At 43.3% G+C, this 23011-nt stretch overlaps 1 protein-coding gene across 1 annotated transcript in view; it reads right to left on the bottom strand.

Moving 5' to 3' along the window:
• HNF4G (hepatocyte nuclear factor 4 gamma) overlaps positions 1-23011 on the bottom strand; it is a 96880-nt gene that overhangs the window by 49747 nt on the left and 24122 nt on the right. Inside the window, exon 4 of the mRNA XM_029591503.1 lies at positions 643-798. Within this exon, the coding sequence (XP_029447363.1) occupies positions 643-798 (156 nt within the window). The remainder of the gene's footprint in view (positions 1-642; positions 799-23011) is intronic.

The raw sequence follows: 23011 nt of genomic DNA, 5'->3' as shown, positions 1-23011 counted from the left end.
ACAATAGATGTCTATAAAATAATGAGTGGAGCATAAGAACATAAGAAATTGCCATGCTGGGTCAGACCAAGGGTCCATCAAGCCCAGCATCCTGTTTCCCACAGAGGACAAACCAGGCCACAATAACCTGGCAATTACCCAAACACCAAGAAGATTCCATGCTACTGATGCAATTAATAGCAGTGGGGAAACACGAATCAGTTGTTTACTCTTTCAAAAAGTACAAAGACTAGGGGAGATTCAATTAAATTACTAGTTGAGATATTTAAGACAAATAGGAGAAAATATTTTTTTTATTCAACACATAATTAAACTCTGGAATTTGTTGTTGGTGGATGTGGTAAAAGCTGAGTTTTAACAAGGTTTGGACAAGCTCTTGGAAGAAAAGTCCATAAATCATTATTAAGGGGGAGTTTGGAAAATCTTCTGCTTATTCTTGGGATAAGCAGCATTAAATCTATTTAACTTTTTGGTTCCTCCCAGGTACTTATGACCTGGATTGGCCAGTGTTGGAAACAGGATATTGGGCTTCATTGACCTTTGGTTTGACCCTGAATGCAATATTTTATGTTCCTATGGAAATGCATTATTACCTGTATTTATAAGGTAAAATCTGGCTTTGCCTGTCAGCTTTATTTTTACCTGATCATCCAATGGTAATTCACAAAAGGCTGGAATGTATTTTGCCCATTCCACCAGGACCAACAGTTGCTGCTTCATAGATTCAGAGACATCGCTAATGCTGGCAGTTTTCTTTACTTTTATATCAATACTTGCACCAGGACTTGAAACAGTGATCTAAAAGGAATAGAAAAGGTATATTAAACTACCTTCAACAATGTTATTTTCTATGACTGAAATTTTAACAAATTTGTTGAATCATAATAAGACTAACAGAAGTAAGAAAAGAGTAAGTAGAATAATTAGTATAATACAAGAAACAGACATATCCCATAGTTCCCATTAACCACTGCCACCTTCACCTCCTCACCTTGCAATTAACCCTCACCGCCCTAAGCACTATGTTACTATGTTGATATGTAAATATCTTTAACCCTTTAGTTTCAATTTTTAAGGCTCACATATAGAGCCTCCTTCTAGCTGCAGCACCTTTGTTGCAACTTGTTACTCTTGTTGCTCCCCTTTCCCCCCTCCCTGTTTTTTGTATTTTCCAGCGGGGGTCCCGGGAGCGTTCTCGCGCGCTCGGGCTGTCCACCGATAAACAAAAAACCCACCCGACCCTTTAAAACCGCTCCCTTAGCCTCCATCACCCTCCCGACCCCCCCAAAAAACATTTTTAAATTACCTGGTGGTCCAGTGGGCCCCGGGAGCGATCTCCCACTCTTGGGCCGTCGGCTGCCACTAATAAAAATGGCGCCGATGGCCCTTTGCCCTTACCATGTGACAGGGTAACCATGCCATTGGCCGGCCCCTGTCACATGATAGGAGCACTGGATGGCCCGCGCCATTTTTAAAGATGGCGCCGGCCGTCCACTGGATGGCCCGTGCCATTTTTAAATATGGCACCAGCCGTCCACTGGATGGCCTGCGCCATCTTTAAGGATGGCGGCGGCCATCTTTACGATGGCGGTGGCCATCTTTAAAGATGGCGCAGGCCAGCCAGTGCTCCTACCATGTGACAGGGGCCGGCCAATGGCACGGATACCCTGTCACATTGTAAGGGCAAAGGGCCATCGGCGCCATCTTTATGATTGGCAGCCGACGGCCTGAGAACTGGAGATCGTTCCCGGGACCACCACTAGAGCACCAAGTAATTTAAAAATGTTTTGGGGGGATCAGGAGGGTGGGAGAAGCTAAGGGGTCATCTTTAAAGGGTCGGGTGGTTTTTTTTTTAATCGGGCCATCGGCGCCATTTTTAAGTGCCAGCCAAAATGGCACCAACGGCCCGAGAGCGGGAGATCGGCCCCGCGCCCCCACTCGACCACCAGGTACTCGTAAAAAGTTTTTGGGGGTTCGGGGGGGTGGGGAAGGTAAGGGGTCAATTTTAAAGGGTCGGGCCTCACTAAAAACAAATTAACGATTTGAATCGGAACCGATTCCGATTCACATCTCCAACGATCAGATTTTTTTCTCCCTCCAGCCAAACCCGATCGTTAAGACGATCGGGCACACGATTCACATCTCTAGAAAATACTGCTTTTCTGAATATCCTCCTATATAATATCATTGCAATATTAAGTAGGAGGAAGGAAAACTTTAAAAAGTTAAAAACAATTTAGGCCCCACCAGAAATCAGAACCACTTCTGGGGCCACTCTTTCTAATGTCTAAATTTTACTTTTGTCTTACAACCATTCTTTTAATTTGTATATGCTAAGCGAGCGACTAGCTTGTTAATACAAAATGTGACTATATGTTCTCTTGTTCTACTGTTAACTAAATGTTGGTCAATAAAAATATTAAAATTTAAAAAAAGTTTAAAAAATAGTGCTGGTGGACAGGTTCAGGAAATGGACTCTCAGGTTACAAGCATCCATTTCCCAAACCCATGGCTGTCCACCAATTAGGAAAATGGATGCCAATAAATTCAGTGTCCGTTTTCTTAACCGGTGGATGGCCACTCACAGTCAACTACTCGCTGGCTCCCACTGTCAATGAGATGCTAGGGGCACGCAATCGACCCTAGTGCCTCCTTGACAACATGACCCCTAATTTGCATATTTCATGGTGCCTCCAGGGGAGGTGCCTGGGGGCAGGTTAGGCAAGCAAGTGCTGAAAACTCAGTGCCCACTTTCACTGCATTTGTTTGCATCAGCCCCTGAGTTTGTTCACCCTGGCACAAGGAAACTTTATCTCTTGAAACACTCTTCTGATTATACCATAATAGGAATAATCTATTTAAGTCTGTGCTCATGCCATTTCATTTATGTAGGCAAAATAATTTGGTCACTAAAAAAAAGAATAATTGAACATTATTCATGTCTTCATTGGGTTGCATGGAAGCCCCCCTTGATGTCCATTGGAAGGAACTCTCACACTTGATCATCGATGTAAGAATTGTTTGTGCTAGAACACTGCCATCACCCTAGCCATGGAGGCAATTTTTCTGGTTTGCTAAACCCAGCATGAACTGCACTGGAGTTTTTACTTCTATTCTTTAATGCCTGCTGGCCTTAATAGAGATACTGAAAGGGTGGTGTGCATTTAAACAATTTAGTCCTCTTTGAGGTTCTCCATTGCTGTGTTTTCTCTATGTCTAGCTTGTGTTTAGTCCCCTTTCAGATTCAGTTTCCATTCACTTTTTACTTTAAGTTCTCTTTCAGATCCTCTGGGCCTACCAGTTACTGTTTCATCCTCACGCCAAGGGCGTGTTGACAACCTATGGCTTCAGTGATGTTTACAAGCTAACTTATTGGAATTACATGAATTGCATGAATTACACACATAGCAAATGAAAATACAAAAAATTGATTTATTACTTGGGACTTTGACTGATGATTAAAGATAAGGCTTACCATCCAGCAATTTTGCTTACAAGATGAAGCCTATTATGACTGGTCAATAATATCTTAAGCGTCTCTTCTATATTTGCACAGTACCACTAGCATTCTGTTTTGTCATATTTGTAATCTGCCACTGTACTTTAATTCGCTACAATCGGGGTTCACGTGAGTTATTGTTGATTCATCCTCATTAGTGACATCTTGCATTATGTGACTTCATCATGACTCTTGTAATTGGCTAGCTCGTTTTGGCAATCTTTTCTGGCAAATTTGAAACACCTCTTATATGCTCTCTCTTTTAACTACAGTAGGCATCCCACTCCCTACATTCAGCTTGAATCAGTTGGTATGTATGTTTTTGATACTCTCTTTCTCTTACCCTTACAGCCATTTCTCTCAGCGAGTCTCTTCACCTTTTCTCTATTTACTGGCAGGATACCAAATTTTTGAATATTTTTGCTTTACCTATACTTTGACAATGCCCATGGTATGTACAGTATCATTTGTGTAAATGCAAAAAATATACATTTTTTTATTTAAGGCTTATTATGCATCTTTATTATGTGTCTCTGCTTCTTAGGATGCCTTGAATTTGCAAACTATAATCTGTTGAAGTACAATCATTAAACTTCAATCTGGTATGTTTTATGTGAATTTTCTATGTGCGTTTTCTAGTTGTAAATTTGCCACCGTTCTGATATTAAGGTTTCTGGTTCTGTATAGATGCTTTCAACTATATGGGAATTGCTCTCTGTGAGTCTTTCCCAACGCAGTTCCTACAGTGAAATAAGTCCATATCAGGGGACAGGATTTCTCTGAAAATTTGCTTTGATGCTCACAATAAATGCTGTTTTTGAAGACGTTATTGAACTTTTGTCTACTTGGAACAGCATTACCTATTAGTCCCACACCTTGTTTTTTCTTACTTTTAAAAATTGGTCAACTAATATGCACATAAAATAATATAAATGGGGATGGTAACTTTCAAACAGCTGCGGAGGCGTACATGTACACGCGTATGCCAGTTCGCGATAATAGACATGGACATTTTATAACATACGTGCATCTATGCTCACATGATATAAAATTGGCTGTACGAGTGTACATGTGCGCATAATTGTATATGGACCTGTGCATATATGCGCAAATTCCAGCTTTACCATGTAAGGGGGAGGATTTTATTAAATACGAGTGCTGACACGTTTCCCAAGTCCGTTCCCAGTTCACCCAGGGAAAGGATAGGATTTCCTAACCCTCCTAAGAAATAAGCCTCCCTTTTACCCTTTTTGCCCCAACCCTTAAAAACCCACTTAGCTCATTTTTTTTTATCACTTGTACACTATCCAGAGCAGAAGTAAAATGATGTGGTAGGGGGCCCCGGCTTGCGTTTATGCGCGTAAATACTTACGCGAACATTTCATGTGACAGACCCGAATCACCCATGCCCCACCCAGACCCTTTCCACACCCTGTCTCTTTTTTTGCCTTTCCCATTTGTGCTCATACTGGGAGATACGTGCATTCTCGGGCACATCTTAAAATCCTCAAGGCACATGCTGGCCTAAGATACTGGCGTATCTCCTGCTTTGCCACGTATTGTGTAGGGCTTTTAAATTTCACCTGACAAAGTATATATTTGTAATTTTACGTGCTTTGGGGAGGGGTTAGAGTTTAGATGAGGTTTTCATAAAAACATTGTCCAGTTTGTGATAACATAATCCTGATGTCAGTCTATCAGCCACTGGAACATGACTGAGGCTTTATGCAACCAAAGAAGGAGGAATGTGAACTGGAACAGTTTTTCTGGTGAAGTAAATGCTATATTTTCTTTGGCAGCCTGTATCAGGGGTATTTGTCAATAGTGAAATCTGGCATAGTCATATATTCAGCCCTCTCTAGTTTCTGAATCACCTAAGTTCATGGTATTGTATTTGCATCTAGATGAAATATTTCACTGATTTTTCTAAAACCAATACAAAAAATGGACAGGTCCATCTAATTTTTGTACCAGCACAATAGGTGATTGAATGGTATTCTTTCATATCCCCTAATTCCATAATTTTGGCCAATTCCTGGGAGAATGTTTATCATCAGGTTGCAGGGATTTGGCACAGCTTCTGTCTAATGATGACCCCAGGGTCTGCAAGGATATCATACTGGATCATTTATGTTTGTAGGAGATTTATAAAACACATCTTGATTTTAAAAAACCAGCTGCAGCAGGACCCTTCTTTGTTAGTTATTAGTTCTTCTCCCAGGTTGACTCCTGGAGCCATTAGACTAGAGGATACTTCAGGCATATAGGCCAATGTTATTCTTTCCCCTCTAAGGCCTGGATTCATCATTCTTCGCAGAATGATGAATGCTGCGAAAATGGGGGGGTGGGGGGCGAAGGGGGGGAAGGCCTGTGAAAGCCCGCAGCCTTCGCACCACGGCGGTGTGCTGGCTGCTGGCTTTCACACCGAATAGAACCACCGTGAAAGGTGGTGCTATTCAGCGTGCTACTGCTGACGATAACGTTACTAACATTATCGCCGGCAGTGAAGACAACGCTGACTCCGCCCCCTCCCCAACTCCCCCCTTCCCTCTAATTTCCATTGTATCACATGCGAAAAGGCCCTTTTCGCATGCGATATGGCCTTATCATGAAAATAACCCCCTAAATTAGGTGCATTCCTCTTCAATCCATTGCTTTAACAGGTTGATGTCAAAAATTGGATCTTTTTCCTCTTTCCTGGCTGAGCAATTTGATAGTCCACTGGCTGGCTGAAGCCTATTAATTATTGCACAGGAATCTTGCAAGATAGGTTTGATGATTAAATTCAATATTTTTAGATAGGTTGACTATGCTTTTACATTTTTATATATTTTTGGTATTATTTGAAAAAATGTATTTGTTTATGTCTATTGTAAATTTCCTTGGATTGCTACTAAAGGAAGCAACTCATAAATGTAATTATACATAAATAGATCTAGAGTGTAACTTAATTGCAGAAGAGAGGAGCAGGACCAAGACCTGATCTCCTACTTAGAAGTATCTCATTTTCAAAGTTATCGTAAGTGGTCTGGGAGACTGATATTCTCCACATGTTCTTTTATGAATTTCCTAACCAGTCTGATTCATTTATATTTTTTATCATATGTTCAGCAATGTTTTTTTCCTGGTCTGACTGTTATTCTCAGGTTTCATTGACTATATCCAGAATTCACTGAAACTTTTTTCTTTCAAGAAGATCAAAGTGGATAAAGCTGGTAGAACTCCATGCGATTTCCCCTATCATGAAATGGAGGTTGCCATTTTTTTCCATAATATTTGTTTGAGGGTCTTATTCAAATGTTCTTTTTATACTTCAATCCAATGGGGAGTTTCTGCATCAAAAATATATTTATTTATTTATTTATTTATATTCTTTTTTATACCGAAGTATAGCTGAGTGCCTTCACCCCGGTGTACAGTGTAACAACTTCATACAATGAACAGGTTATAAATTATAACACAATATAAACATAGTTATAACATCTCGACAGCAGCAGAGTATAACATGTTAGAATGAGACAATTTAAGGCTTAATTTAGAAGAAACTTATTAAAGAAGTATTAGAGTTCAAGATGAAGGTTGATATTGATATATATTGATCATATCAGTCTGTGAATGATTGTCTAAACAACCATATTTTTAGTTCTTTTTTGAATGTTTTGGAATCTTTGATGGAACTTAGGTATCCTGGGATATATGGGTTCTGGTGGCTAGCCTGTATAACCCAGCCTTTTCCCTCTTTCTTCTCTTCTCTGTTTGTATTTTTGTTCAGGAATATAATCATATCCATAGTAAGTCAATGAGTTTCTGTTAAAAGTGGACAGAGTTCTCTCAATTCTTTTCAGGGTGGATCTGCATCTCGTAGCCCCATATTTCCCTATATTGCAATGTTGGTAGCTCTAACTTGAGTCCCATAAGATGTCCAGCTGCTTAAAAAACTCATCCCTAATTTTTCTGGAGGATATTTTGACTCAAAAGTGATGCAGGATCCGGTTGCCTACTGAAGCTGCTCGTTTATATAACCGTCCCAAAGAATTCCAGCCAAAATAAGATATGTCAAGATGTACACATCTAAACACGCTACCTCTAATCTCACATCTGAACTTTTAAAAAGTAAATTCAGATGGTTTGGTAAATCAGGTTGTACCGTTCTTTTCTCTCCAAAAAAGTGTCTGACATTGTTCATGGTTGTTTCATGCTTCATCATAATGTAGGAGGCATCACATTCCAACTGACTTTAAGGAAGATTTCCCTTCTACCCTTGTTATACAGCAAGTGGGATTCATGTCTGAATGCAGCTAAATTAACATTACTTCTTTTGTAAGTGTCTGAACAGTTAATAAAGATATCTAAAGTCAAAGGATAAAAAGACTTACTGGTTTTATTTAATTTTTCTTCTTAAAAAAAAAAAAAAAATACTACGTCCAATTCTTGAATTTTATTCCCTAAAGTAAAGCATTTGTACTCATAGCTTTACACTTTCGAATAATAGAAGGACTAGGGGGCATTCCATGAAGTTAGCATGTGGCACATTTAAGACTAATCGGAGAAAATTCTTTTTCACTCAACGCACAATAAAGCTCTGGAATTTGTTGCCAGAGGATGTGGTTAGTGCCAGGTTCTTGTGGCCTGGTTTTGGCCTCTGTTGGAAACAGGATGCTGGGCTTGATGGACCCTTGGTCTGACCCAGCATGGCAATTTCTTATGTTCTTATGTTCTTATAGCCTTCCAGATATGTTTTTTTTCTTTTCTGTACATTCTCATTACTGCTCTAACCCCCATCCCACCCCACCCCATCATCTCTTTTCTTTTTAAGTAGCCTTGTGAGATACACACATTTGAGATTTTTATCACTAATTTTGTTTGTTGGATGTGACAGCTCAATTTAATCAGCTTTCATCCATCCACACCCTATCTAGTTTAAGTTAAGGTTTGCTTTTTTTGCAAATAATACCTAAATCTGCAATAGGGTAGACATCCTAGAAGGGGTGGGAAACATGAGAAGGGATCTAGTGAAACTTGAAGAATGGTTTAGAATTTTAAGGCTAAGATTTAAAGCTAAAAAATTTAAGGTTATGCATTTAAGGCCGGATTTTAAAAGCCCGGGGCACGTAAAAATCTCCACTTACACATACAGGGGTAGATTTTGAAAAACTGCGCGATCGCGTACTTTTGTTTGCGCAGCAGGCGCAAACAAAAGTACGCTGGATTTTATAAGATACGCGCGTAGCCGCGCGTATCTTCTAAAATCCTGGATTGGCACGCGCAAGGCAGCGGCCTCGGAGGGAACGCTCTTTCGCCCTCCCCTCACCTTCCCCTCCCTTCCTCTACCTAACCCACCCCCCCGGCCCTATCTAAACCCCCCCCCTACCTTTATCCATGGATTTACGCCTCCCGGAGGGAGACGTAAATCCACGCGCGCCAGCGGGCTGCTGGTGCGTCGTGACCGGACCCAGGGGCGGTTCTGGAGGGCGCGGCCACGCCCCCGGAATGCCCCGCTCCGAAACCACGCCCCCGGACCCGCCCCTGAAACGCCACGCCCCGCCCCAAAAACGCCGCGTCATCCGGCCCTGCCCCCGACACGCCCCCTTCTGGAAACCCCGGGACCTACACGTGTCCCGGGGTTCTGCGCGCGCCGGCGGCCTATGGAAAATAGGCGTGCCGGCACGCAAGGCCCTGCTCGCGTAAATCCGGGCGGATTTATGCGAGCAGGGCTTTGAAAATCCGCCCGACAATGTGGGGCCCTAAAAAAGGGGCAGGCCAGGGGACAGAGCTTGTGTTGGAGGGGTGGGGAGGGGCGGGGCAGGACGGAGGCCATTAGCTGCTGTCCCTGGGAAGCAGGCGCCGGCACCCATCTGGCATGCATAACTTATTTCTGCTCCTGAGGTGCAGTAAGTAAGAAAATTTTAAAAATGGTGAAAGGTAGGTTAGATTTAGGGGGTGGGGAAGAGAGGGGAAGGCAGAAGGTTAGAGAAGTTCCTTCCTAGTCTGCTCTTTAATTGGAGCGGACTGGGAGGGAACTGGGAAAGGCCCCACTGCGTTGCCGCGCAAAATTTGCAAAAAAGCACCCCCCCCCCCCCCCCCGTGCGCGCCGCCCACACATTCCAGAGAGCTGAACAGATATAAAGAAACAGTGAAGCATCCAGAAGACCTCTCTAAAAGCTAAAACCCCACACATATTATACTGCAAAGCATCTGTGATATTTTACTATTATCGCTATAGATTATTTTTTAATTTATAGGGCTTTTAATAAGCTCCCTTGTTAACTGGCTCTTGCTACATCTTTAGAAGTATAGATGTTAGGGATGTGCAGCCACAAAATTTAGGGATCTTTTTTTTTTTTTTCATTTTGCGAGGGTTTGGTTTTCTGGTTTATTTATGAGTTTGTTTGTTTTTTTAGTTTAATTAATTTGCCAAACTGACAAAAAAAAAACATTAAACATGATTTAAAAAAAATACAAAAAGAAAAACCCTAAAGCAATTTTTTTTAATAAAAGGGGCCTTTGGTGGCCCTGGCAGGATCTTCCTGGGCCAAAAAATCTGCCCCAAGAAGGCCATAGTATCAGGGTCTGCCCTGAGCAAGGCCCAATACTAAGGCCTATCTTGAGTTAGGCCTTGCATTGAGATCTCCCCAGAGCTGAAGCATGCTCAGATCCAAAGTCCCTACCCCTGATTAAAAGTGTTGAGCTGAGGAGCTTCCATCCTAGACCCCACTTGCCTCCTTCCAGGATTCTGGGTTCAAAAGGGCAGGAGCAATGTCCAGTCCTTCCTCCCTGAGTCCCAGTGTTTTAAAAATGGAACAGTCAGCCTGGAGGAGGGCACCAAAATGACATCATATCAGCACCTTTCACTGGTGTGGCTGGCACCATTTTGATGTATGGCTGTATATTGCTCCTGCCCATTTAGACCCAGAACCCAGGAAGGGGATTAAAATGGGAAGATAATTCCTGGTTTGAGAGGAAGAACCATGTCCCTGGTGCTGAGACCAACTTCAGACTAGAAGGGTGTATAGGGATAAAAAAATGTGTTTTTGTTTTTCGGTTCATTTTCAGGAGTTTCTTTCCCACAAATTAAAGCTTGTAGAATGTTTGATTTGTTTCATTCATTTGAAAAAAATAAATCAATAACTTAGAAAAACAAAGAAAAAATATGAGGCATCCCAAGGCCTCCCATCCCCAACACCCATCCCTCCTACCCAGAAAAAACTGGGGCCAGGATCCCGTTGTTCCCACTTACCTGGTCCAGTGGGGATCCACTGGCAAGTCCTAAGCCCAGGCCAAAGACTTGGCCTTGTGTAGGCCAAGGCAGGTCACTATGACCTTGGCCAATTCAAGGATGATGCCTTAGCCTAGACCGGAGTCCAGGCCCAGGCCTGACATCAGGGCCTGACCCAGAGGCTTGGTTCGCATTCCTGTGCCTTGGCCTAGACGGTAGCCCAGACTCAAAGCCTGATGCCACAGCTCAGCCGGGAGGATGCGTCCCACTAGGGCCTCAACTCAGACTGAGGCCCAACACTGCAAGCTATCCTGGAGGCCTGCTATTGACAGTGAGTCCTCAGACCAGATCCAGGCCCAATACTGGGCACAGCCCAGAGCCCGGGTCCTGGTGCCTGGGCCTTTGCCTAGGCTGGAGCCCGTGATCAGGCCCAATGCCACAGCCTGGCTCAGAGTCTGGGTCCTTATGCTAGGGATTCAGCCAGGGACTCAGCCCAGACCAAGGCCAAACCCAGGGGCCTAGTCCAGAGGCTGGGTTCTGACACCTGGGCCTAGGCCTGGGCCTAGATCAGGGATAGGGCCCAGACGTGATGCCATGGCCCGGCCTGGAGGCTGGGTCCTGATGCTGGGGTCTCAGCATGCACCAAAGCCTGTTTCTGGGGCCCGGCCTGGAGATTGAGTTCTATTGCCTTGGCCTTGGCATAGGCTGGAGTGTGGGCAAAGGCATGATGTTGCAGCCTGGCTCAGAGGCCAGGTCTTGATGCCGTGGCCTCAGCACTGACTCAGGTCCTACACCAGGGCCTGGCCTGGAGGCCAGGTCCTGACACCTAGTCCTCAGCCTATGGTCAGGCTCAGGCCTTACAGCTCCAATGATGGTGTCCTCTTCTTTATTCTTTCTTTGTAAACTGACACCAGCACATCACCGCAGTGGACAGCGTCAGTTCAGAAAGAAACAAGTGGACATCGTTGTCCCTGCTCCGAGCCCTGACTCTGGGCCTGGGCTTGATACTAGGCTGAGACCCAGGTGTTGGGACTGGGTCCAGGCCGAGGCCTCGCATCAGAACCTGGCCTCTAGTCTCAAGTCTAGTTTTGGACTTGAGCCCAAGCCCTGGCTTAAGCTGAGGCCCAGGTGTCAGGACCTAGTCTCTGGGCCAGGCACGGCATTGGGCCTTGGTTCACACTGAGACACCAGCTTCAGGACCTGGCCTCCGGGTTGGGCTACAGTGTTGCACCTGGGCCTGGTCTCTGGCCTAGGGTGAAACCAAGATATTGGGACCCATCCTCCAAACAAGACTCCAGCATCAGGTCTAGGTCTGGGCCATCACCCTGGGGTCAGGACATGGCTTACAGACTGGGCTGCAGTGTTGGGCCAGGGTCCGGACCCTGGCATAAGCTAAGGCTCAGGTGCCTAGACCCAGACTTTGGGCCACGCCTCATCATTGCACCTGGGTCCATCATTGCACCTGGGTCCATATCAAGGTCCCAGCATCAGGACATGGCCTTTTGGCCAGGGTGCTACATCAGGCCTAAACCCAGCTGAGGCTGAGGCCTAGGCATTGGAACCTGATTTGGCAGCTTCTTCGGATACCTGATAGATCAGGTAAGTGAACATTTTTGAGGGGCTTGGGTCTTGGCCTAGGTGCCAGCGTCTTGCTCAAATGTGGGACTGATAAAACAGGAGGGTAGGCTGTCTAAGAAAGCCATTTAGGCAATAATGTAGATTAGACACCACAGAATCTCCAAGTAAAATCTTTATTTGAGAGCAGATGTATATTTTGTACTTGTGCCGGACTCAGGCCGAGTTTCGCCCCACCAGGGGCTACCTCAGGGGCTGTGTGTAGGTGATCCCTAAATGAGCCAGAAAAATTGTTTATATCCAAGAGCAGAAACTGAATTGCTTTATCGTCGTATTTGTACCAAAAGAGTGTTCATATTTTGGCACACTTAAGTTAAACAATTTTTCTGGCTCATTTAGGGATCACCTACACACAGCCCCTGAGGCAGCCCCTGGTGGGGCGAAACTCGGCCTGAGTCGGGCACAAGTACAAAATATACATCTGCTCTCAAATAAAGATTTTACTTGGAGATTCCGTGGTGTCTAATCTACATTATTGCTCAAATGTGGTCCATGGCCTCTGCTTTGGGCCTCGTCCTATGCCTTAGGCAAGGCCTAAGCCTAGGCCTGATGCATTCTTTTTTAATGAATGCAATGAATTAGGTTTGTTTCATTTGGGGGACCTGAATGAAACAAATTCCTCTTATTTGTTGTGTTTTGCACATTCATTTAAAATGAATGCACATCCCTAGAGGTTAGGTGCTTGACTTGGTTGGGAGCTATGCCTTGGTGGCAGATCCAGTTTGTGGCTAGGCTCTCTCACCTGGGCCTTCCTGTGGCAAGGTCCTGGTGCTTGGCCTGGCTAAAGTTTAGCCATTTAATTCTGGAGGGGGTGAGAAATACAAAAAATACAAAAAAATACCCAAAATTTTGTATGTATGAGGCTATTTGGGCTTTGTAAAAAAATCCCTCAAAATTTAGTGGGTACAAGGCTATTTTTGCTTTGTAAAAAAACCCCTAAAATATCCTCATTCGGAGCATTTTTGCTATTCATTAGAAACTAATGCACATCTCTAACAGGATCATTCATCAAAATGCGTTATGGCATTAACACCTGCAATAACGTCATAACACATGCATTAACACCATAAAGCACACAATAGTTTTGGTAGCACGTGACACGAATGCAAATATTTTAAAGGGGTGGGATTGGGAAGGGGTTTGAGGGGGATTAATGAAAATGAGGGGCATTATTGCACTGTGCGATAACGTAACACACTCTATCAACACCGGAAATAACTACACATTTTTTCCTGGTGTTAAATTGTGCGAAATTCCGAAAACACAATTCACAATAAAGATTGCAAATTGCATTTCGGGGCTTAGGGAGAAGAGTGGAGGGGGGGGGGGGGGTACAGAGAGCGAGAGAGAGCCTGAGAGCTTCTGGGTAGCACACATAGTAGTCACCTATTTAAACTGCTATAGGAATGCCAGCTAGTAACTCAAGTTGAGGTTTTGGTGGTGGTGTAGGGTTTTGGGGTCATAACTTGACCAAGCAAACTTACCTATTAAGCGGGCCTGGAAATTCAAAACTCAGGGAATATACATCTAAGTGGAAATTTATGTGGACAAACCCCTTTCAATATGAACCTCTAAGATGTTCAGTGGTAGAATAGAGAAGAAACCATTTTAATCCCTTGAGAAAAAGCTGCAGAAATGCCTTTTTTATATAAGAGACTGTTTGAGAAAACTTGCTACTGGAGTGGGTTGATGGGACAATAAGTTATAAAGGAAAAACACAAGATAGTAAACAAATGGCCAGCATTATGTGAGAAAATGAGGATAGCTCTATCTCCCAATGAGGCAGGCCTGAATAAATTGATAGGCACACTAGGCCTGTGCCTATGGCAGCAGAAATCTGGGGAGCAGCATGCTGGCTGAAATTTGCTGCCTTTCAGTTATGCTGAACTTCACTCAACAGGAAACTGTATCCTGATCCAACCTCTCCCCTCTAGGCAGCATTCAGGGACAGGAAAATCTGAAGCATCAGATAGAACAAAGGGGAATTATTTTGGGGCGACTAATAGGAGCTGAGTAGAGATCACTGAAGGGTGGGAAGAGAAGCTGGGAAATTGTGGGTGAATAGGTCTGTGTATCAGTGAGAGATTACGTTTGTGCTTAAGAAAGAGAAATGTCTGGTGCCAAGTGTGCGAGTGAATATATGTGTATGTCATATTGGATAGGATATTAGAGAGAGGATGCAAGGAGGAGCAGGGCCAGAGTATAGTAGGGACATTGCCCTCCTCTCCTCTCCATCCAATGAAATTCAAACCCTTCCTCCCTTGATCTATCCCCCCATATCCTGGAACCTCCCTTCCTTTCTGCCTTTCCCTTCTCCCCAAGTTCTAGGACCCAGTCCCCAAACCTTCTTACTCCTTCCTCCCCTTCCTCAATCCAAGAACTTTCCTCCCTCCCTGGCCTTCCTCTTCCCTATTGAAGATTCCTAATCTTCCCCATCGCTCATCCTCCTCATCCCTAGTTATATTTCCTTTTCACATTCCTCCCGCATTCTCCTCACCCCAATCCTATACTGATACTTGAGATCACTTTTCTTTAACCAATAGAACAAAAATAAAATTTTACTAATAATTATAATGTAAAACTACTTTATTTGTATAATGAAATATATAAAAAATCAAAATGTGTGCTAATTTACTTCAGAATTTTTAAAATTTTGCCACACAGACACTATGGGGCTGATTTTAAATGCCCTGCGCCGGCGCGCTTATTTTGCATAGGCTGCCGGCGCGCGCAGAGCCCCGGGATGTGCGTAAGTCCCGGGGTTTTTTAAAAGGGGCGGGAGGGGGCATGTCGGGGGGGGGCGTGGCAGAATGATGCGGTGTTTCGGGGGCGGCGATGCGGGCGTGGTTTCGGCCCGGGGGCGTTCCGGGGCCTGGCCGCGGCCTCCGGACCAGCCCCCGGGACCGGAACACGGAGTGGGGCAGCTGGCCGGCGCGCGCAGATTTATGTCTGCTTTTCGCAGGTGTAAATTGTGGAATAAAGGTAAGGGGGGGTAGATAGGGCCGGGGGGGTGGGTTAGGTAGGGGAAGGGAGGGGAAGGTGGGGGGAGGGCGAAGGAAAGTTCCCTCCGAGGCCGCTCCGAAATCAATTTTTTAAAATCTACCCTTATGTAAGAGTCAGTTTGTTATATATCTAAAGGTAATCTATTGTTATAAAACAGGCTTGAGTTTTTGAAAATTCTAACCATTGTAAGAATATGAGACTCATAAATTTCCAAGTAAGAAGCTGGTCTCCCCTTGGAGATGTTTAAGAAATATTTTGGAAATACTTCAGTTTCTGGAAGAATCTTTGCCCCCAGTTATAAGAGCATATTATTTAGCCCCCCCCCCCCCTTCAAGAAAGAACCTGATTTTATTGGTCAAGTTTCTATTGATATTTTGAATTCAGCTTCCTTTTTGGAAAAATCTACAGATGAAGATGAAATACCTGCTACTCTTATAATAACATTGGTAATAGATTCGGATGGAGATTATTTATTTAATCTTTTCTTTCATAAATTGAGAATTTCTTTCTTCACTTTAAATGTACGTATGTTTCCAAGAGTTGCAAGCATTTCACAATTTAAGAGGAAAAGATTTGTATTAATGAGACCTGCTGTGTTACAACTTGGAGCCTTATTTTGATTACATTTTCCTTGTAAATGTGTAATTACAATTTGTGGCCGATTTTGAAATCTACACGCGGGCGTAGATTTGTGCGAGCAACCTTGCTACGCCCGATTTTATAACATGCGCGAGTAGCCACGAGCATGTTATAAAATCCCGGGTTGGTGCACGCAAAGGGGTGCACACTTGTGCACATTGCGCGTGCCGAGCCCTAGAGGAGCCCCGATGACTTTCCCCGTTCCCTCCGAGGCCGCTTCGAAATGGGAGCGGCCTCAGAGGCAACTTTCCTTCCACCCCCCCATCTTCCCCTCCCTTCCCCTATCTAACCCGCCCCCCAGCCCTACCTAAATCCCCCTACCTTTAATTCTTTATTTACACCTGCCTCCGGGCAGGCGTAGGTTGCACGCGCCGGCCGAGTGCCGGCATGCGAGCCCCCGGCACGACCGCTGTGCCGGGGGCCTCTGTCCCGCCCCCGGCCCGCCCACTCCCTGCCCATTTTATCAAGCCCCAGGACATACGAGTGTCCCGGGGCTTGCGTGCGTCACCGAGCCTATGCAAAATAGGCTCGGCGCACGCAGGAGGGTTTTAAAAGGGTTATGTGTGTATATTACGCATGTAACTGTTTTAAAATCCACTCCTTTGTGATATAAAATATGATTTTTATGATCCATTTCAATTAACCAAAATTATTAATTTGAGAATTTCCTTGGGCCCTGAAGATTGAATTCACTCATTTAAAGAGAGGTTAGATGATTCTATTGTAATCCTAACTTCTTGCAGGTATATCACTATGGCCTGGATTTATCAAAATGCACTAAATATTGCATGCGATAGGAAAAGGGGTGTGTTTTATGCTAATAGGCAGTTTATTGCAATTTGCAGTAATACCTATGCGAAGCACTATCTTAGTACAAATTGCAATAACTTTTTCACACTTTGCGATAATTGCCAAAATTGTTGTATTTCCTACATACAACTACTGGGGGGTGGGGGGGGGGCATGTTTAGTAGTTTTAAGGAGAGAGAGGAGGATATTGCACAAATCTCATCTTTGGTTGAGTTTCCTCACTCCGAAGGTCAGCAAATCTTCAGAAGAGAGCACTGTTCTGTTCATACATCTCCCTTTGAATGTCAAAGTGGCTGCTAACCCCCTACACTTTATCCCTGATAAAGGATCCTTAGTTTCCTGAAATATTTTATCCCAGTCCTCTAATGATGATTGGAGAAGAATGATGGACATGCATTTTGTAGCCATGTCTTTCCCAGGTTAATTTAACACCCGACATCGTAGAAATGTCTGTTGTATCCAATAGGCTATATAACACATTAGACCTAGGTTTTGGATCACTGCAACTTAAAATAGTAAATAATTATCTTTCATGTCAAGTTGGCTATTTCCCAAGAGTTTGTTTTATTTTGATGTAGTTAACAAAAAAATGGTAAAAAAAAGTTCAGACTCTGCATCAAAGTAGTTACAATAAGATAGAAAAAGCCAGACTACAAATTGAATGGGGTAATACATGATGGATGCAAATAACTAATTGTCAAATTCAGTTCCAGTACAGAAAGGTCTTAAGTCTCATTTGGCGCAATTGACTCAGATTCTATCTATATCTGATTCATGGTTGATTAAATACTCTCCAGCAGTCTCCAATCTAAGCAGTTATCTCTAGCAACTGATAATAGCTAGGCTAAATCCACAGAATTAACCTTTTCATCTCAGATCAGAATATTTAAAGAAGGTTCAGTCCTATTCCTTACATGGTTTGTACATATCTGAGTCCATCAGGAGTTGGTACCAAGGGTTAGCATCAATAATTGTTCTTATCTATCACAACACAGAGTCCTCAGGCATTGACCTTTACAGAAAGACTGCTATAATTTGTTAGCTTGCCAAAAAAACACAGAGGTAGTTTCTCTTCTGCAGGAAACTGGCTTCAACTCCAGTCTGGACACAATTCAAAATTTTGCCTCACACTGCAGATCTTTGTACCGACTACTTTGCTCTCTTACCCTTCAGAACAGAAAATAAGCCAATATACACTCTGTCATCCAGAAGAGTCCTTCTGACTCTTCCAACTTGTATTGCACCTCAGATTGTCTATAGAGGATTTTTGGATTATTCAGCTTTAGGCAAATATAAACTAAAATTAAGGAACCCCCTTATATTTAGAGTACTGACAAATAATACAATATTATTACAACACTAATCTAAAGTTTCAAATATAATTTAAAATAAAAGCAAAATACATTGGCCTGCATTTTGTACAATTTGAAGGCATTTAAAAACATTTTTCACTGGATATAGCTGAAAATCCCCCCCAAGGTAACCTGAATTTGTCTGAAATGCAAGAAAAAAAATGATACAGTTCAAATATTCCCTGATATTTGGACAATTATATGATTCAGAAATTTTGCAAAAAAAAGAAGTCTTTACTATGGTGAAGCTGGAAAATGTTCATGAGATTTTCATTTTCATTTAGGATTTTTCCATTTGTTTCAAATTAGTGTGCACTGAATAAAAAGCAGTGTGTGCTAAATCCATTTAATGTGCACTATTTCAATTTAGTTTGATTTAATATGTGCACTCAGTTTTTAGTATACACTAAAAAGAAATGTGTGCACTAGAATCCAAAAATGAATCTACTGAATGCATATCCCTTGTCATTGGTGCCATTACTACTAAAGAAAAGAGAAAGCATATTGTCTAATGGCAGTTTATATCTTTGTATTGTCATTGGTACAAACCTTTATGAAAATAAGAAATAAAGTACAAAGTTAATAATTCTATGATTTTAAAAAGAAGAGAAAACATATTACTGAAATATTGATTATTTGGCTAATGTGGAAGAAGAGAATGTTAGAATACCAGTAGTTTATGTGGACCCAATTGGTAGAATAACAGCCTTACCTGAGTCAGCCAAGAAGACAGCAATCCAGCACCCAGTAATGGATAGTCCCGATCTACCAGAGTGGACGACAAGCAAGGTAGATCCAGAGGAAGTCCAAATCCCCAGGGCGGGCGGCAAGCCGGGTAATGCAGAGACAGTCCGAGTTCAAGGACAGACAGCAGACAAGGCAAATCCAGAGACAGTCCAAATCCAAGGGCAGGCGGCAAGCAGGGTAATCCAGAGATAGTCCAAGTTCAAGGGCAGGCAGCAGGCAAGGCAAATCCAGAGACAGTCCAAATCCAAGAGGGAGGTAGCAGGCAAGGCAAATCCAAGAGCAATCCAAATCACAGGGCAGGCAGCAGGCAAGGCAAATCCAGAGACAGACCAGGTCCAAACGAGAAAGCAATGATCACCAAAGGAAGCACCAGCACAAGCGAGCCTGTAGCCGAGGCAAGGGCTTATGTGGAGCTGTCTGCTTAAGTATTGTTTTTTTCCCACGCTAAGCACGGCAAGTGCCAGGAGCAATGTGACGTAAGGGCGGGTCCCAGCCGCGTCAGCCCACGTGGTGCGCAGCCCTGCCGGACGCTGCCCCGATCATGTCGGACGGTCGAGGGCAAGACGGAGGTATGGGTTTGTCTTCTAACAGTACCCCCAGCTCAAGGGTCTCCCCCCATCTCCGAGGCCTGGGTTTCAAGGGAAACTGTAAATGGAACCAGTGAATTAATTGAGGGACTTAGATTTTCTTGTCTGGTTCCCAGGAATTCTCTTCTGGGCCGTAGTTTTTCCAGAAGATTAAATACTGGAATGATCTCCCTTGTCTGACATCCATTATCTCCTCCATTTCATATTGTGTGTCCTCCTCCACTATGACAGACGACTGTTGCTTAGACCTTCTGGAAGACCAAGTCGATATTGCAGGTTTCAGGAGTGAGATATGAAAGACGTCATGAATTCAAAGTGTGGGAGGTAACTGTAATTTATAGGTAACCTCCCCGATCCGCTTGTCAATAGGAAAGGGTCCCACAAAGCGAGGAGCGAACTTCAACAATGGTATACATAATCTAAGGTTACGAGTGCTCAACCAGACTAAATCTCCAGAATGGAGCTGAGGAGCTGGTCTTTGTCTCTTATACACTTGATTTTTAGCTTTGATTGCAGCCTGTGTAAGAGCATACGAGTGTCTCTCTGTAAATCCTTTAGGTCCTGGATAGACAGTTCCACCACAGGATGAGGTCCCGACAGGTAATGGTATCCTGGGGTGTTGTCCAAATACCATATAAAAAGGGTAAGACACAGTGGCCTGTCTGTGATGATCATTATGGTAGATCTCTTCCCAGAGAAGTAGCGAAGACCAGTTGTCCTGTTGTTGGTTAAAATAGCAACGTAGAAAGGTTTTAAGAGATTGACTAGTCTGTTCTGCCAGACCATTGGCCTGAGGGTGAAATGCTGAAGAAAAGTCGAGTTGTATACCAAATGTTTTGCATAGGTTCATCCAATAGCATGCTGTAAATTGTACTCCTCTATCTGAAAGGAGGAATAGCCTGGTGGTTAGGGAAGAGGGGTAGCTTAGTGGTTAGAGCAGTGGGTTATGAGCCAGAAGACCATGGTTTGAGTCCTGCTGTTGCTCCTTGTGACCTTGGGCAAGTCACAGTGCCTCAGGTACAAGCTTACCCCTTCATTTATCAAAATGTGCTAAGGTGTTTTTCCATGCCTTAAGGGCTTATCGCATGTGAAAATGATTTTAATGCATGCGACATCACCATATTGTATGGCGTGATGCAAATCTGAAAAACAGGAGGAGTTTACAATTTTGTGAAGTCCTATTGCATGGCTTTAATGCCAATTTTAGCAGTAGTGTTAAGCCTTGGATGGAGAGAGAGAGAGAGAGACCACCTTGTAACTCGAGGTGAGGTTTAGGTATTAGTGTAGGGGGTTAGGGGTCACTTTGACATTCAAAGGGAGATGTATGAACAGAACAGTGGTCTCTTGTGAAGATTTGATGACCTTCGGAGTGAGGAAACTCACACAAAGATGAGATTTGTGCAATGTTCTCTCAACCTAGCTTGATGTTACCCAGGTAGAGAGTCCATCAAGTTAGGTTGAGAGAACATTGCACAAATCTCATCTTTGAGTGAGTTTCCTCACTCCAAAGGTCAGTAAATCTTCACAAGAGACCACTGTTCTGTTCTTATATCTCACTTTGAATGTCAAAGTGGCCCCTAACCCCCTACACTAATACCTAAACCTCATCTCGAGTTACAAGGTGGGCCTCCCATAGGGATGTAAATACCAATCTAGGGAGAGGGCATTACAGCTAGTCTGTCTGTCTGTCTGTCTCTCTCTCTCCATTAAAAATGGTCCCCGAGTGGTTGTATGCAGGAAATACAACAGGTCTGGCACCTATCACAAACTGTGAAAATGTTATCACAATTTGTACTAACATAGGTATTAGCATAAAACACACCCCTTTACTTATTGCATTTTGATAAATCAAGGCCTTAGATTGTAAGCCCTCTGGGGATAGGGAAATATCTACAGTACCTGAATGTAAACCGATGTGATATCTCAGATCAAATGTCGGTATATAAAAAATAATAAATAAATATGTTGAGGTAGTCCACGAATTCAGAAAATGTGCTGCACAAAGAGCTGGGCTAATTTTGATGCCTAGGGTAACCAGGAAGAGGGATGAAGTGGGCCATCTTAGAAAACCTGTCTACTGTGACCCAGATGGTGTTCTCATGCAACAAAGGCAGATCTGTGATAAAATCAGTGGCAATGTGAGTCCAGGGTTTGTCAGGTATGGGTAAGGGTTGCAGTAAGCACCAAGGTTTAGTCTGGGGGGTTTTGTGAGCAGCGCAAATGGAACAAGACTCCACAAATTTCTTAGTATCCTATTTCCACTGCGGCCACCAAACGTGGTGGGACAGAATTTCTTTGGTACGATGGAGTCCCGTGTGACCAGCAAAATGAGATACATGGGCCCAACATAACACTTTCTCTCTTAATCGTTTGGGAACCACAGTTTTCTCGGGTGGAATGGCAAACATAGTGGCAACCATAATTCTGGCAGGGTCTATTATATGTTGGCGTGGATCCAGAGTGTCCTCAGGCAAAAAACCTCTCAATAGGACATCTGCTCTCAAATTTTTTCTGGCTGACCAGAAGAGAAGTTTGAAATTGAATCAACTAAAAAATAGCACCCAGTGGGCTTGTCATGGGTTCAGCCATTGAGCATGTGTGAGATATGACAAATTCTTGTAGTCTGTGTAAATTGTGATGTGGTATTTTGCTCCCTCCAAAAGGTGTCACCACTCCTCTAATGCTAATTTAATAGTCAGGAGTTCCTTGTCCCCGATGGCATAGTTCTTTTCGGCTGGGGAAACTTTTCTAGAAAAATAGGCACAAGTGACTAATCCCTTGTCCTCTGATTGTTGTAAAAGGATGGCTCTGACACCCAGAGCAGAAGTGTCTATGGATCTGGTCATTGCAGACAGGGGTCCTTTATAAATTCTTTTTTTAATTTCTGAAAGGCTTGAATGGACTCTAAGCCCCAAATTCGGACATCTGCCCCTTTTTGTATCATGGCTGTGAGAGGTGCTACTAAGGTTGAGTAAACAGGAATAAATTGTTGGTAATAGTTCGAGAATCCCAAGAATCACTGCACAGCCTTTAATCCTACTGGTTGCGGCCAATCCAGGATTGCATTGAGTTTTTCGGAGTCCATTCATAGATCCATCCTGGGAAATAATGTAACCCGAGAAGGGGAGCTCTGTTCTGTGGAATATGCACTTCTCTAATTTAGCGAATAATTTATTCTCTCGAAGTCTTTGCAGAACCTGTTGAACATGGAGGATGTGTGATCCAAGGATTTGGAAAATATCAGGATGTCATCCAAATAAACGAGAACATGAAAGTAAAAAAGGTCTCGGAAATATCGTTGATTATGGCGTGAAAAACTGCCGGGGCATCGCATTATCCGAAAGGCATTACCAAATATTGTAATGCCCGTCATTAGTTTTAAAAGCTGTCTTCCATTCGTCCCCTTCTCGAATTCTTATGAGATTGTAGGCTCCCTGAAAATCTAATTTAGTAAAAACTTGAGCACCTTTAAATTGATCAAATAATTTAGTAATAAGAGGAATTGGGTATCGGTTTTTTCAAGT

This window comes from Rhinatrema bivittatum, chromosome 2 (assembly GCF_901001135.1).
Source record: "Rhinatrema bivittatum chromosome 2, aRhiBiv1.1, whole genome shotgun sequence".
Taxonomy (NCBI): domain Eukaryota; kingdom Metazoa; phylum Chordata; class Amphibia; order Gymnophiona; family Rhinatrematidae; genus Rhinatrema; species Rhinatrema bivittatum.
The sequence above is the reverse complement of the archived record's forward strand: the minus strand, read 5'-3'. Positions and strand labels throughout refer to the sequence as shown.